At 42.5% G+C, this 16948-nt stretch overlaps 1 protein-coding gene across 1 annotated transcript; it reads right to left on the bottom strand.

Annotated features, from left to right (window-relative positions):
- Positions 1-1668: 1668 nt before the first annotated feature.
- DDX25 (DEAD-box helicase 25) lies at positions 1669-16948 on the bottom strand. The gene is made up of 10 exons (XM_074976887.1): positions 16874-16948; positions 13788-13923; positions 11623-11715; positions 9894-9996; positions 8236-8350; positions 7759-7936; positions 6638-6875; positions 5014-5176; positions 3989-4177; positions 1669-1761 (listed from the first exon to the last, which is right to left on the bottom strand). Exons 3-10 carry the CDS (start codon positions 11682-11684, stop codon positions 1700-1702), a joined length of 1110 nt encoding a protein of 369 aa, XP_074832988.1. The 5' UTR covers positions 11685-11715; positions 13788-13923; positions 16874-16948; the 3' UTR covers positions 1669-1699.

Here is a 16948-nt window from a genome sequence, read left to right as displayed (position 1 = left end):
AGCTGTCACTAGGGGATCAAGGCAGAACAGTTCTATCTCACTGCATAGAATCTGGCCCAATCTCCCCAGCTAAGACCCTGAAAGTGCAGAAGCAAAAGTAGCGACTAGTGATCAATACCCGGCCTTGGCCAGCATCCTGGACCTCTCACAGGCACGACCTAGTGCACGATATAGCACAAGCACAGACATGGCAGTAGTGAGGGATGGCCTCGGAGAGAACTCCAGGCCTCAGATTGCTACATCTCACAATGGCTTTCAACACTGCTCACAAAACGCTGCCCTCTGACCAGTACTTTAACCACTGCGACTAGAATGTTTTATTACGTGCACCAATGGAAACACACGCTGCCTCGTGAGTGCTCTGCCAAACTCTCCTGGGCAACCGCAGGGGCTTGGTTTACAGGGAACACTGACCACCACTGTAAAGTACAGAAACACTGCTACTGTCACTTTAAAATCGGGAATCTCAGGCATGTGGAGGCTAAGCTTGCCCCAGGTACCACAGATGTCTGTGCTAGAGCAGGGAAGTGAACCCACATACTGAGTCCAACGCTACTTCCCACCCAGCGGATCAGCCCTTGCACTGAGCTCCCCACCGTTAAGTATTACTGATTAGAGAAGAAATAATTATAAAGAAACTGATTTTGAAGAACAAAACTTTCCACTGTCAGCGTATCTAACAAGAAGCAGAAAAGGTAAAGCAGTGGGTAAATATTTCTTTAACATCCTGGACAGAGCGCAAAGGTCTAAAAAGCACCTGTACAGTTCAAGTATCTTTGAGAGATAATGTGTAAAGAAAACATTTGCTAAGTCCAAAGATAACTCCATCCCCTGTTCAGAGTCCTGAAGAGGTAAGGTCAAAGGTTAGAGCTTTCTGTGGCTCAGGAATGTTTGTCTTTTCTCTGGCCTGAGGGAATCGTGGGTGAGTGAAAACAAATTTTAACTTCAGGCTCAAAATGGTATTTCTGAAATAAAAGAAAACGTAGTTTCCCAAGTTAAATGCCAAGCATGGGATGGTAACAGCTACAGGGCAGGACATGTTACAAACTTATGCTGCCATCTAGTGAAAAGGACGTTAATAAGCACGAGTATTATTTACATTTGATATCAGGTAGGAGAGCAGAGGTGAGGCCTGATGGTTAAAATGTGAAGTGTGCTCCTCTGCAGGAAATCCTGTGTTCCCTCACCCATGACTGTGAAAGCAACCGTTGCCCTCTAGCAACAAGCTACATAAATTACTGGTGTCAGTTATCACGCAGATGTCAGTTTTGTGTGGGCAGTTTAAGTCAGCTGAACAACTTGTGTCAGGAAGTCTATGTTTGATAGAGGTGTCCCATGGGATTGGAGTAGCAAAGGGAGAGAATATCCTTGTGTGCTTTTTATTGCACCTGCCAAATAGCTTGGTAATAAGACACACTGTACAAAAATACAGCAGTCCATCAGAAGGGGAAAATGCGGCCCATTTTGAGGTCATGAGGATAAGTTTAATTTTTCTTTATCGAACACACACTACCCTCTGGCCAGCTATAACGCAGGGAAAACACTGCCAAAGCTCTCCCGCTAACAGGAGTGAAAGCAGCCAGACCACAGGGCATTTCCAAACATGGCAATCTGTTTATTTCAGTTTTTTAGAGAGAAAAAAATGGAAGTCTAAGGTTAGAGAAAAATCTCCCTCTGATTCCATGTACCTCTGGTTTCCTTAATATTCAATCTTCTCAATCTCATCCATATCATCTGGGTCCAACTGCTTGATCTTGATCTCTAAGAAAAAATGAGACCAAGAAAAGGGTTACTTTCTACTCTGCACTCAACTAGCAAGGCCTCTACTTCATCAGCAAAGCACAAATATAGTCTGGACACCCACGGGGGGTGGGGTGGGGGACGGGACACAGAAGTCGGTTACATTTTTAGCTCTCTTGGAGAGGGGGAGAGAGCGCGAGAGAGAGAACACGTGCACGAGGTATTTAAAAAAAAAATCTTTAGAACCTGAAGCCTATTTCACAAGTTACAATTCTTCACTGTAACTTCTAAATTGTAATATTACCTAATGCCAAATATTTGACAGACACTACGAAATACGAGGTGCAATATTTATCTCACTGAAGTTCACGATTTGTAATAATTCCTGTAGAATCCACTTAACAACCACCACTGAACAGACTTTGAAACATCCGAATAATGGACAGAGGCACAGGTTCCACTTACGCAGCTATGCCATGGCAACTACCACAGTTCATAGCTGTGATTCCGGTGTTCACTGAAGCAGCTTGGTCACTTCAGGTGCTTCCTGGTTCTCTGGCTACTAAAAAGTCACATCTTAATGGGCGTTTTGAATTCTTCTCTGCTTATTTTAACTCAACTCACAATTTAAAACAGAGACCCTCGAGTTTCTCTGGGGCACTCATAACTGAGGCTGTAACTTGCTTAACTTATTTCTGATCGCACCAGGGTCTGGACCAACTACACACTGTTCCGTATCAGAATGAGGCGTGCGTGTAAGTAACCAAATCAGTACCACTGATGCAAACACCACCCTGGTTATTGGAACAACTGGCAGCCTAGGCAGAGCCTCCTGCAGAGGCCAGTGCTCCAGGCTGGCACGTGATACAGCAGCAGAAGTGAACAAGGGAGCTCTGCTGGTGCTATCCATGCTACAGTTGTCTTGTGGACAGAAGATCTCAGTCTTTAGGGATGTCAGTCACCCACGCCTACCAAACTGAAGATACTGCTGCACCCCTGGAACGGGTAATAGAGTTCACACTCTCAAAGGGGGTACAGACCAATTCTAGTTAGGAGCCATTCTGCAGAACGCTACTGGACATTTGGGTGGCAAAACATGCCCTTGTTTCTGGATGCAAATCTCTGACCAAGCATTCAGTATGGTGTTTCCAGTCAGGTGCTTTAAGTGATAGTCAAATAAACTTGGGGAAGCACAATGTAAACAGGATTAAGACATCTGCCAACGTGAGGCTACAATATGTGCACGGTGCATATTTGGCGTTTAAATTAAAAGCAGCAGCTGGGGTTAGATTTATAGATCCAATTACAGCCCTTATCATCTTACCTCACCTACCAACCGACCCCTCATGGGATGTTCCAGAAATTAGGATTGTTTGGAAACACTTAGAAAATAAAGAGTTCCACATGCTAAGTATTATTGTTGTTAAATAACTGTTTTCTCAATCTCAAAGTTACGCTCAGGTTTACAGAACTGAAGATAACTTAATTGGTTAACACAGTAAAGGCATCCTGGCTGGTTAATAATTAAACCTCAGTGCTTTAATGTTTGTGTTGCAAAAATGCCCCTTGCAGCTGGAGAGCCATAGCCTAAGCATCGGTGCCCTTGGTCTGACTTACAGAACTCTTGCAGTTGCAGCTGGGCTTTGAACATATGAAGTACTACACGAGGTAAAAGAAAAAACTCTGAAATAATCGGCTTATAGGTATTTCAAATGGGTCACCCCATAGAAATGGATACTTTTGACCTTAATCCCTCTATGCTTGAATTCCCTACCTGTAAAATGGGCATAATACCCCATTCATCTCCAAGGACAGTCGCGAAACAAATAAACGTTTGTGGAGCAGATAGATGCTAAAGAGAGAAGCACCACTGAAAAGCCATTTTCAGAGCAAGGCTCAAATAGCATACAGGTAGGGCTGGGGCCACAAGCTGAGCCCTGACAAAATACTGCACAGCTGCTCCACAACCGAGTACCATCTACTCTGTGCACTGAATGAGGAGGGATCTTGTGGTACAATCTTATGTCATCGTGGAATATCCCAATGCCTGTGCAACCATGGCCTAGTGTACAGGCAGTCCCATTTTTGGCATTTCTTCACTTGAGGGCTGGACTTTGCAACGTTCACTAATGTATTTTTAACATAGTTGTGTGGATGTACAACAATACAGAGTTTAGTGTGGTATCAGTGGTTTGAACTTTGCTACTGTGTACATGCAGCGCAGGTGTGATGGGGACGCTGTACTCACTGAAGTGCTCTTCGATGCTGCGTATCACTGGTAAGTTGCATCTTTCTACCATGTTGAAGGCCAGACCCTTCTTCCCAAAACGACCGGTTCGCCCTATGCGGTGTAGGTAGGTCTCAAAGTCTGGATACTGCAACTGGTTTGTCGGCAGGTTGAAATTCACAACGATTGTGACCTGTTTCACATCGATACCTAAGCAAGCGTGAGAAACGGTCAGAACTCCCAGATGAAGAGCAAAGACACTGGATGGTGGCTCTGAAATAGGCTACAGCCCTTAAATCTCATTTACAATAGGATCAATAAGCCAGGAAGTGCAGGACCCTTCAGGGGACCAACAAGGGACTTGTCACACTCAGAATACCGTATTGCTTGAGGCTGACCTTTCTGACACAGCAATTGTAAAGCATGCATATGCTGAGTGAGTCCACATTAGTAATTTTGTAACTGTAATTCACTATTGGTGGAAGCTGTAGTGTAAAACATAACTCGGGGTGTTTGTACCAATGTGTCGATGGCTAGAAAGTGTTTGCTAGTGTAGATAACTGGTCAAAGTCACTGCAAACAACACTATCCTGAGAAGCAGGCACTGTGTTGTATACCAAAGGGATTAAACAGAATTACATTTCTTAACTTGATTTGGTAGGGATAAGAAATCTGGTGTCACTTCTGCAAACTACAAGAACCAGCATTAGCTCTGCCAAACAATTGTTGAACTAGAAAGCCACAACCCCCGACCCCCCAATCCGACCAAGTAACCACTGGATTCCAACAACAATGCAGCTGACAACAGCGTAGAAAAAAAGTTTATGACTAGGTCTTTATATGCGACAGATGACAGCTCTTGGACTACTGTGATCATCTGCTGCACTCCACAGCAGGTTTTCAGCACGTGAAGTGGAGGTGGGAAGCATGAAAGGATTATGAAATGCAGGAACTGTAAGTGGCTTGTGCGCTCCATGCGCACGCCATCTGGAAAAACAAGGCACTCCACACTGTCAGGCTTTGAGAAACAAACGCAAAGACGATACCTCTAGCACAGACGTTAGTAGTGATAAGGACCTTCTCCTTTCCATCACGAAATCTCTGGATTACAGCTGCCCGTTGCTCAACTGTCAGCTCCCCACTCAAGACTGACACTTTGTGGCCATCGCGCGTTAGTTCCAGTGACAGCCATTTTGCATTTCTACGAGTCTAAAAAATGCAGGAAGAAAGTACAAGAGATAAAACCTCCCTGTGTAGAAACATATTTCCCCCTCACCTTCAGCCATCATACTTATTACATATCCCCAAATGTTCATGAGCACAGAGGGTGAAGTTCAGCTGATTACTCTTAATCTGCCCTGGTATAGAGCAAACACACATGGCCGGCTGGATCCTACAGCAAAGAACGTGAAAGATAGTGAAAAACCACATTTGGGACACATATGCTCAGAATAAATATCAGCTGTAATGTGGCTTAAATGTAGGTATCGCTGTGGGATCAGGGATAACACGCTTCGCCTATGGCCGAGAGAGATGTGAAATTACACCAGTTTTGAAAGATTACCACAGCCAGGCGTGAAATGGAATAAAGATCCTATAAAAGTCTGACCCAGGTCAGCCACCAAGATGCTTGAAGAGCCCCTGGTGCTCCTGGGTGCCACTGCCTGCCCCCTGCTTCTCTTTCCTCAAACAGAAGTTTAGGAGCCCAGCTGCCGCTGAGCTCATGAACGGCACCTCTCAGTTGAGTGCTTCCATGCTCTTAGCATACACTAGGGTCTTGAGCATTGCACACCCCAGATAATCAAGAGTGAGACACGTGGTGCCAGAGTCCGCTGTACACTGAAGCCTGCAGCAAACTAATGTAGGAGTCACTAGAGAACCCAGCAAAGATGCAATTGGGACTCCTGGTAGAGGTTCAAGTACAGAACTCAGAAAAGCACCTACAGTGCAGCTGTGCAGTGTGGATCCCTGCTCAGGTAGACAGACTTCTGCCAGCTTGGATTCAGGTAGCATGCTACAATTTGCTGTGCGGCAGGGTGGGCTAGCTACCTGAACTGGTACCCACGACCTCTGATGGGATTGCACCTGGGCCACTAGTCTGTGCTGCTGTAGCCACAGTACTACTTTTGGTGTGCTAGCTCAAAGACAGTGAATTCTGTCTACTGCAGCTGGAAGGGTGATGACCCGCTCCATGTAGATATCCTGCAAGGGTAAAATGAGTCACGGTAGGCAAAGTCTGGAGGAAGGATGCAGACAGGCCCACCAGGAGTGGGGAAGGAAGGAGGCAGCTGCCCCAGGACCCCTCTGAAGTCCTGTGGCAGCACTGCTCTGCACAGCTGGGGGGCAGTGCCACAGTCTGGGTGGTGCAAAAGGCTGGACTGCCCTAGCCCCTGCCAGCCATGGACCTGAGCTCCCCTCCCTCCTTGTCCCAAGGTCTGCAGTGGCTGTGTGCCCCATTGAGTGTAGAAGAACATGCACTGAGAACAGTAATCCTCAAGTTACATTCCACCTCCCACCAAAAAACCAAAACGTCTTGCACTGTCCATAATACAACTCTCTCTTCTGTTGCCATCAGTGTTGAAGGAGAGGTCAGTTTTACTCTATGATCTATAAAAAAAGTAGTAATTTGGCTCTCTTCTTGCGTGAGTAACAGCAACAGGAGAACTTTACCTGGCAGAAGATGATGGCTTGGCCAACAGTGATGCTCCCATAGACATTGCAAAGGGCCTTGTACTTAGCTTCTTTGTTCTCACACAAAAAGTAGTACTGCCTGATATTGGTCAACGTCATCTCCTCTCGGCGGAGTTTAATTATGTTGGGGTCAGGGATGATCTGCTCAGCAAACCGCAACACGGCATCCTCAAAGGTTGCTGAGAAGAGGAGCATCTGACAATCCTTTGACAATGCTCTACAAGAGAAAGGCTCAAAGTGTGTGGTATTCTTACAGGAGAACAGCCACAAGTCAACAAGCCTTTCCTTATCAGTAAGGGTTTTTTTTCCATCCACCACAGAGCCATCTAAGGTGACAAGTGATCAGAGTGTGATCTGTCTGTGCAATCAGTAGTAGAGATCCCTCAAGATAAAAGATGTCAGTGGTCCTGCTCTAATGTTAAACAAGCTCTTAGGATAGGTCTACACTGCATGACCTGCATCCGATAGCCAGCCTTTCAGCCTGGGTCCACATACTTCCACTAGCAGGGCTCAGATTAGCACACTAAAAGTAATAGCACAAATGCTACCGTGATACAGTGGTGTGTGGGCTGTAGCTCAGGGTCTCAAGCCTGGGAGAGACTGGGACACATAGCCATGTTAACATTAGAGTGAGTAAAGCAGGTAAAATAGTAATGCTCAGGTGGGTTTCCAAGTCAGAGTTTCCTCAAATGTGAAATTTGCAGCACACTTGCCTTTAACACTCAAACAAATTCACGTCAATCCTAACAGAATTTGGCAGGTGCCAGGCTGATTTTAAACACTGAAATAAGGGTTCTTGAGCAGCCAATTTCCTCTTGACCGAATGTTCAGAAAGTACCAAATTCACAGGAAAAGCTTATAAGCAAGGAAGGTGGACTCACCCACTTTTTAACTCATGCTTTAAGAAGGCCTCGCTCTAGCTTCCCCTTCAAGTACATCTGTCTGGGGCAGAATTTTAGGTAAAGTTTTTTCAGCACTGGTTTAGCTAAAACTGTTACACAGAGTTTTAAACTGATTTGCCAGTTAAAAAGTGAGAATTTTGACAATTAAACCACTGTTCACTCTGCCTTCAGCATTCTGACGGCTAATGAGAATATTACCTCTGAATACGGAAACTCTGGTCTAAGAAGCCCTGGGTATCTATCATAACATCTGCTTCATCCAGCACAAACACACTGATCTTCTTCACATCCAGAAGCTTCAATTTGAAACACCAGTCGAGGACAGTCCCTGGAGTTCCAATTATTATCTGTTCTTCAATCCTGGCACCTCTCCGAACTAAGAGGAGGGAGAAGTTACGTTAGCCTTTATCTTGGGGAGGGATCTCTCATCTACAAGCAGTCAGAGGCCTAATGCTGCCTGTTGCCAATGTGGAACCTCCACATCTAATTACGGACAAATATAATTTGCAGAATTTTAAAATATCCTGTGTAGAATTTTTATTTGTGGAACAGAATTCCCTTAGGAGCAAGAATGGGATCCCTGTCCTGACTGGGCCTCTAGAATACAACTATGAGATAATACAACACTAACATTGATTAGTCCCATATCTACGGAGAAAGGCGAGTCAAACATACTTCTATTCCCTCGGACGGCATATGTAACTCTGATGTTGACACAGAGTTTTCCCATCTTCTCAACCACTCGTCCAGTCTGCACAGCCAGCTCGTAGGTCGGTGCTAAACAGAGGCACTTCCAGGGAGCAGAGAAGTGAGAGAGACATTACAGAGTAGCCAAGATGGAAGCAATCTATCAGTTGTATTGTTTAAAATCAGATTAAGTGGATGACATATAAAAGGTACTGTACAACTTATGCAGCACTTTGCAAATATCAACTGCAATCAAATAAATACATTAAACTACAGTCTATCAAATGGCTGCACAAGCACCAAGCTTAAGGCAAAAGGAGAACGTTAGGGGACAAGGTCAAGAAAGTAGGTACATGACAAAATACCTTCCAAAGTTGTGCTCTCTTGTAGGGGAAAATGTTACCCAAAAAAAAAAAGGTGGCAGCGCCCACCTTTGCCTTTATAATACACAGGGCTCCAAAGCCATTTAAACTTAATTATACAAGATCTTCCAAAGACATTCCAGGAAATTGCCATACCTGTCACACGATTCAGGGAAAAGGTATTTAATGACATGCATGCTGAGCAGCTACCTACCTTTTTTATTCAAGTAAACCCATGACTTTCATTATTCTATGACAAAAAAGGAACAGAAACCTGACTTACAATGCATGAGATTTAGTTGCAAGGGGGCAAGAGGTTAGAATTATATCCTATCACTGAGAATGTTTTTGGAAGAGTAACACTGTTTGTTCTGTAGTATTTGTGATTTAATTTAACTCAGTATGGATAAAAACGGTGATTTCAATAAGTGCTAAACCTTTATGATCTACAACATTACTCTTCCATGTTAGGTTAATTCATGCTGAAACACAAAAGTGACACTTGAGCCAGTAAGGTTATTAATGTGAACAAGAATTTTAATTGTAAAATAAGCGTCAGAAAAAAGCTGTCATGAAATTATAGTAATTGCTCTTTAAACTTCTCTGTTTCCTCAAAGTTAAATGCAAAGTATTTCAAACCGGTCTAAAGTCATAACTAGTAAATATGCAGTTATGCTTTTAGACAGGGCTTTCAAATTTTATCTAAAATTATTGAACAGTTTTCTGCACTAAAAGGCAAAGAACTTAAGATGGAAACATATTTTTGTTATAAAGCTCGTTCAGTGCGCATATATTATTTCAAGTTTCAAAGTGACTGTACAACCAAAATATTTAACACAAAGGACAGTGAGTATGTTGCCAGTAAGTGCTGGCATATCACAAATGTATGATCATAAAACCCTGAAAGAAAATAAAGACAACATGAGATGATTCACTTTTACAAATGAAGTTAAAAGTAATTTTAAGTATCACAGCTTCCACTGGGTCTCCCTTTTTACCTTAAGGTTTTACAGTAATAACTTCCTGTTTTAAAAAAACAAAACAAAACACAATTGCATGATGGGCCCAAACAAATCAGGGAAACTGACTACACATGAAGCAGTGAAAAATAATATACATAAAGTTCTGTCTCACACAAAGAAAATGAAAAAGTTATTTAATTTCTCTGCTACAGTGTTCATAGCAACATATTCACATTCTGATTTTGGCTGTTTCCCTTTAAGAAAGGCAACAGATTACTACTCCTATTCCTCCCAGATCACCTTAACTTTCTACCAGTATTACCTGGGGAGACTTCTCGGCACCATTAACTCTGCTCAGCATGGCCAACGCAAAAGCTGCAGTTTTTCCAGTTCCTGACTGGCTCTGTGCTATTAGATTCTGGGGTCTGCAAACAATAAGAATTTACTCAGTTATGCACAGGTTTTATAATTGCAAAAGTCTTTGTACGGTTGTAAATGTATGTTGTGTTCTACAAAGAGGGAGGTGCGATTATATTAAAAGGGATTGCCTAAAAAGTTGACTTTAAGAACAGAGATATGACAGGAAGTGCATTTGTCCTAGGTACATGAGCACTGAATAACATGGGAGCCAGGGTAATAAAGGAAAAGAATTCTGTTGAACAAAGGAAGAAGTCAGAACAGAGATGAAGGGGGATGAGAGATGATGTAGGACCCGAAAAAAAGGAGAAATCCTAAAACAGGAAGCCAGTGGGGGGTTCATGACCCAGTCAAAACAGAATGAGAGAAAGCTTACAGTGGCAACAGTATTTTGGACAGACTAGAGGGAGGCAAAAGATGATAAGTAGAAAGGTCTTAGTGAGAAATGAGCAGATTTTGGAGACATCAAAAAGATACCAACAAATCTTTAGACTGATGATGGGGAGAGACAGACAGATGAATTAATGCTGATTGAGATTATGGACAGGGGTGGAGTGTCCCAGAGCTCAGACTCCAAACTGAGCCTGAACATTCGAAGAGTTTTTTTTCATCTTTGCAGCCTGAGCCCCGCAAACACAAGTCAGCTGATGATGGTCAGCAGTAGCCATGCTCAGGACTTTCATTCCCATGGAGACATATCTGGGACAGGCAGCAACCGTAGATAATTAAGATTGAGTGTGGGGAGGGGTCTAAAATGATGAACAACTCTGTAGAACTGTGGTTCTCAACCAGAGGGTACTGGGGGTATCCCTGAGGGTACACAGAGATCCTCCAGTGGGTACTTAATTCATCTAGGTCAGTATTTCTCTACTTGGGGGTTGTAGACCCAAGAGTTGTTATAGAAAAGGTTTGGATTGGAGGATCACAAATGCCAGGTCAGTATTTGGAGGTGGCAAGCCAAACACTGAGGCTCAGGCCTCTGACAAAGCTCATCAGTGAAAAACAGGCTCAAGCATCACACTGAAACGCAAGTGAAATATATATATGCAAACTGTTTGTATTGTATAATAAAGTACAAACAAGTAGCAAGTGACTTTCCAGTAACTATGCTGTGACACTGTTGCGTTTCTATATCTGGATTTTGTAAGTAAGTACTTTGAGAGGTGAAACTTGGGGTACTTCAAACAAATAAGACTCTTGAAAAGGGTATGGTTGTCTTGAAAGGCTGAGAAGAACCATTGCTATAGAAGTGGAGTTTGAAAGGAAGCTGTACAGCCAAACAAAAGTGCAGAGATCGGACAGGTAGATCTGAGACTCACTGCCATAAGTGGAAGTTGAAAGCACAAGAGGAGATAAAGCTATGTACGACAGACGAGCAAAACCATAGGTTCAGTTTGACTTTTATTGTAGAACAGAGAGGGTGGCAGACCCAGATGAGGCTTGGAGCATCTCCACATGGTAAGACCCTGGGACAGAGTACCACCTCCAGCACTGACTCAGCATAGCAGGCCAGGAGCCCCTTTCCCCAACAAAATATAGAAGTCAAACTACACCTACCACAAGAAAGGCAGAGAGATGACAAAAGTGAGCAAATTCAAATAGCATGTTTTACACCTTGCTCTGCAAGTACTCACGGGTCAGCTAGCATCATAGGAAGGGCTGTCTCCTGGATCTTGGATGGTCTGTTAAAACCCATTGCGTAAATTCCCTGTAATAACTCCTTCTTCCTGTCAAACCAGGGGAAAAAAGTCAAACTATTTAAAAGCAAGTGACAGAAACGCCCTAGGACAGTGCTCTCAAAACTTTTTAGGCTGTGTGCTCCTCTCCAAATGTAGTTTCCCCTATACCCTCATCTGAGATGGGGTCATAACCAGAGGTGGAAGAAGTACCCGAACATTTATTTGCGCAAAACTGCAGCTGCTTTCACTTTTGCATACTTGAGTACAACCTAGATGTGACATTTGTGCACACATGTACTTTTACTCAAGTGGGTTTCCAAAGGGACACTGGTGACTTGTATTTAAGCATACTCTCCCACCCCAGCAGCTGTACTTCTACTTAATCTTCTGGGTACGCTTTCCATCTCTGGTCACAACATACCTATGACTAGATTTCCAAGTCCTACTAAAGCAAGTGTGTTAGCAGATTTTCTCCAGCTGGGGAACCTGACCAGGACATTCAGGAATGTGAAATTACTGGTACCAAGGTATTTGTTTAAAACAAAACAAACAGAAGACAATTATTAAAAGTCAAGGGAAAATTGAATTTTTGTAGGTAAAACCCACTTCAGATGGATTTGGAGTGGAAATACAGAATCCAGGGTTTATATAGCAGTGAGTGGGGGAGAAGGAAGCTACCTGTCACTAGAAGGACCAGTTAATGAAGCAAATTAAGCTGATCTTGTTTCATTCCTACAAATATCAAAAGGTGGAGGAATTACCCTTGCAATGCATAAGCCAGTTGAGATTTCTATTCAGGTCAAGTTTAAAAGGTGTTATATTTGTAAATGAATTGCCATTCAGATATCTCCCTCTGTAATTTTGTGGTAAAATCTTTTTGTAGAAGAATGTCCAAATCCATCTGATGAAGTGGGTCTTGCTCATGGAAGCTCATGACCTAAAAAACTCGTTAATTTCTACGGTGACACAGGACTGCTAGTTCTTTGGGAAGTTACAGACTAACAGGGCAACCCTTCTGAGACAAAAGCAGTGGTTAGATTAGGCTCTCTAGCAGAACCAGACATGACATTCCAATCCAGTTTTATCCAGTTAGCCACACACTCAGGAGGGTTTGGGGGACTCTGAATTCTTTAAGAGATAGACCAGTAGGGATACAAAGACGCTTTACCAATTTTACTGCCTGCCTCTTACATGCTAAATGTCTCAGATGAGAAACTGCCCCACTTCCTGTATTCAACCAGTCCCTATTTCTACCGAGGAAAGCAGTTGGGGTGACCTTTTACGATTTCTTTTACGACCTTTATCATGAAACAAACAATTTATTGCCCAACCCATCTTCTATTACTAAATATTAAATACTGACCAATTCCAATGCTCTCCAGATACCACTCACTCTAGAGGGTACCATCATAAGGCCTTGTACAACATAGCAGCAGCATGTTTTGGCTTTAAAGGTTAGGAGGACATAAGCTCAACTGTTCCTTGCTGTGGCTGTAACCCAGCAGCTAGAAGGAAGACTCATCTGTTGACATAATACCATTATTTCCTATACACCTCCAGGTTTCCCTTGGACATTGTGCATTCAGGTCTAACCCTAATCATGTTTAAACATGGTTAGGAAACAGCTATGATCCAACCATATTAAAACATGAACTTTCCCTGCTTGTGCGAAAAGACTGGCATCCTCAAATCATGTTTAGGAACTATTTGACCCTATATATTTACCAATTTAAAAAAAAAGTTTCTTTTATGACGGCAGATTGTTTTTCATTCCATACCGGCAAGAAAGATGATCTCAAGTCTTTTTAAGTTCTCTACAACTGTGGTATCTAAAAGTCACTATTTAAATATTGGTGGATTAAACACACACTTCCACATTGCTTTGGGAAAGGTACCAGATGTGAGAGTCTCACAAGATCGTAGCAGGGTAGAACAGATGGATCCTTTAATGTATGTTTGCACATCTTCCCCATTGTAGCTGTATTTGGGTTTTGCTCTATTTTACTATCACTCCCCAATGCAAAAGAATTGAGTGACAGGACTAACTCCTTGTAGTAACTATGGGACCAATGATCTGACACTGCTGTTCTTCAGTGCATACTTCTGTCCTGGGTACTCACAGCCGCAGCTCTTCAAAGCTTTTCACGGAGAAGAGAGGGGAGCTGGGATCTCGCTGCAGGACTTCAACATGATGATTGGATTCTACTAGAGATTTCCGGATAAGTTTGTTTAAAAGGGAATTTTCTGCTAAATCCACTATGCGAGCATTAAACAAAAAGAGGGAGAGAAAGGGAACAGGTCACCATACCTGGCAGGTTTGATAAAAATCAGCTTAATTCCTGTATTGTAAGTGCTACAAGAAGAGTGTTTTTCAAACAATAAATAAATAAAGCCCTAAGACAGAAAGAAAAAAAAAAAAAAAGAAAAAGCAAACAAGTCAATGCACACTTGGTGGCAAAGTATAATGGGGCTGATGTCCCTTTGTCTCAAACAATAGAATTACTGTAATGCTAGACATGTCCACTTCAAAAACAACTCTGCCACGACTGGAGCCTTTCCAAACAGCTGAGTCTGTGCCATCTTAATTTGTAAGCCTATGGTGCTTTCACAGTCTAATACAAGAGACTCCCTGGCCCAATCTAGCTCATCTGGCAAACTCCACCTAACTCTGTAAACTACCATACCTCTGCGATTTTGCCCAGAGACAAGAGGCCAATATGCTCTTCTCTGTCTCTTCCACCCCAAAACCCTTGTGCTGTCCCTGACATTCCTGTGTGGATTCTCTGGTCTTGCCCTCTCTTATTATTACTGCAGTGCACTTTGGTATATTTTTCAAATGAAGAAACTATAAAGATCTTTCGACGTAATTAGTGAAACTGTTTTATCCCTGTCCCCCGACTCTCAACATTAAGGCTGGAACAATGTTCAGCGTTCATCTACGAATGGAGTCATTACTGACAGTGTGCAGAGACCACTGCGCCTGTCATGTTCACCAGTAGTGTCTCAGTTTCCTCACACTGTCCTGTCTACATCCACTTTGTAAGCTCTTTGGGATACACATGATCTCGTGGATCCGTGTTTGAACTAAACCAGCACAATGGGGTCCTGGCTCATGACTGGGGTCCTAGCTTTATGGTAGGTCAAATAACATATTAAAAATAAATATTTCAGAACAAAAGCTTCCACACACGCAGTTACTCAGGAACAGCTATTCCTGAGTAGTTTCATGCGTAGACAAACACACACTTAGGCTATGTCTAAACTGTAGACTTCTGTTGGGAGCCCGGCGATCTGACAGAAGTCTGCTGCTTTGGCAGCATTCTGCCAACATCTGAGTCATCCTCGTTCCACGAGGAAGAAGGGATGTCTCGGCTGGGGAGGGGTGCCCAACATTTGGTCCTGTGTGGACAGATCAAATGTCAGGAAAGCCTCTCCCAAAAGAGCTGTCTGCAGAAGGTATGCAAATATGCTGCGCAATTTGCATCTCTTTTGCAGACAGTTCTCGGCAACCTAGACACAGGCTGAGACCTCAGCTCACTGGAGTGGTAATGAAACACAACCAGAATTAGCTTTTGCTACAACAGGCCTTGGCTTTTTCAACTGGCAGTAAATATTCGAAAGGATACCGCTTAGGACACAGCTATGCGCAAAGTGCTCATATGCAGTTGTACAAGTTGGATATACCTAGCACAGAAAATTGGTAAAATGTTGCTTTTGCAAGACCAACACTAAGGGGTCAAATCTGCTATCAAAGTGTAACTCCTCTTTGGACACATGCAGCAGGGAGGAAAATAAGCCAGCCACTGGCTAGACGGAGTTAAAGTTACACCAAAAATATGTAAAGATCTTAAAGTTATAAAGTCAAGCACCCCAAAATTAGAAAATGATATAATTAAGGTTGCCTAGGCAATGAGAATTTGGTCCCCTGGTGACAGATCTGATGCACTGGGACAATACCCAAAATTCAAGAAATGTCAGAACTCATGGGACAACCTTGATTCACCCTCCCCCACTGTGTGTGTCTGTGTTGTAATTTGTCTTGGAGGGATCAGATTAGAAGAACGGGGCCTGACTGACTAAACACTGGGCAGGGATGGAGGAATATGAAGGAGCTGCAGGAAGGAGACTGTGACCAGGTCTATACCTGGAAGGCTGTACTGATATATTACACCAGCAAAGTACTACTGTGTGGATGCAGCTGTAAGAACTGTACCTTGCAACTGGGGATGTTGATTAACTGCTCTTAATGCAAGCAATTAATACAAAACAAATTAACAAGATATAAAAGTTGCAATTAATCAGTTTTAATTGCACTGTTTATCAATGATAAATACCAATTGAAGTTATAAATATTTTGGACAATTTTCTACATTTTCTAATATATTGATGTAAGGTGTAAAGTGCTCACTTTATTTTTCTTACAAATATTTGCACTGTAAAAATAATTTTTCAATTCATCTCATACAAGTACTTTAGCGCAACCTCTATCATGAAAGTGCAACTTACTAACGTAAAATTCTTTTACATACTGCCATTTAAAAATAAAAATGACATAATACTTTAGAGACTAAGTCCTTTCAGTCCTCCTCTTTGTTAGCCAATAGCGAAGACAAACAACCTCCCTTACATTTACAGGAGATAGTACTGTCCGTTTTTTTTATTTATGTCACCTGAAAGTGAGAACAGACACTTGTATGAGACTGTTGTAGCCAACACAGTGAGGCATTTATGTGCCAGGTATGCAAAATGTTCATATGCCTCTCCAGCATTCCAGAGAACATGCTTCCATGCTGAATTTACATTGATATTCTATTATTATTTAAGTGATTAAAATTGTGATTGTGACTATTTTTAAATCTCCCTATTAAATATAATGTTTAAGTCATTTGACAACCCCACTGGTGATTAACATCAGTTTCTTTGAGAAGACTTCCCACTCTCCTGTCTACTCTTTCCAGACATGCCACTAATGTGAGCAAACAGCTAACCAAAAAGGCAAGAACACGGTCCTCTGACGGACTAAAAAATCAGAGCACTTACATGTTTTGTTGACACTGCCTGATTATTCAAAGAGAACAAACAGATGGAGTCATTGTACACATACCCACAAAGCCAAAGCATAGCCAGAAGAGCCTAATGCTGAGCTGAAAAGACTTGGCAGAGGCCCTTTATTCAAATATATCTTAAAAAAGTTGTGTGATCCCACCTTTATCATCTTCCTTATCCTCGTCTTCGCCATAACTTGCATACTTTTTCCCTTAAGAAAATCACAACAATAGTA

This window comes from Carettochelys insculpta, chromosome 25 (assembly GCF_033958435.1).
Source record: "Carettochelys insculpta isolate YL-2023 chromosome 25, ASM3395843v1, whole genome shotgun sequence".
In the NCBI taxonomy this organism is placed as follows: Eukaryota; Metazoa; Chordata; order Testudines; family Carettochelyidae; genus Carettochelys; species Carettochelys insculpta.
Note: the sequence above shows the minus strand (reverse complement) of the source record. Positions and strands in the feature narration are given on the sequence as shown.

What these genes read in the sequence shown, in the direction of transcription:
- DDX25 (XM_074976887.1), bottom strand. Translation starts at nt 11,684, where the DNA reads ATGGGTTTTAACAGACCATCCAAGATCCAGGAGACAGCCCTTCCTATG. An exon ending in CCTATGATGCTAGCTGACCC is followed by an intron (nt 9,997 to 11,622) that starts GTGAGTACTTGC and finishes TATTGTTTGCAG; the next exon opens with ACCCCAGAATCTAATAGCAC. An exon ending in AAGCCATCATCTTCTGCCAG is followed by an intron (nt 5,177 to 6,637) that starts GTAAAGTTCTCC and finishes TGCATTTTTTAG; the next exon opens with ACTCGTAGAAATGCAAAATG.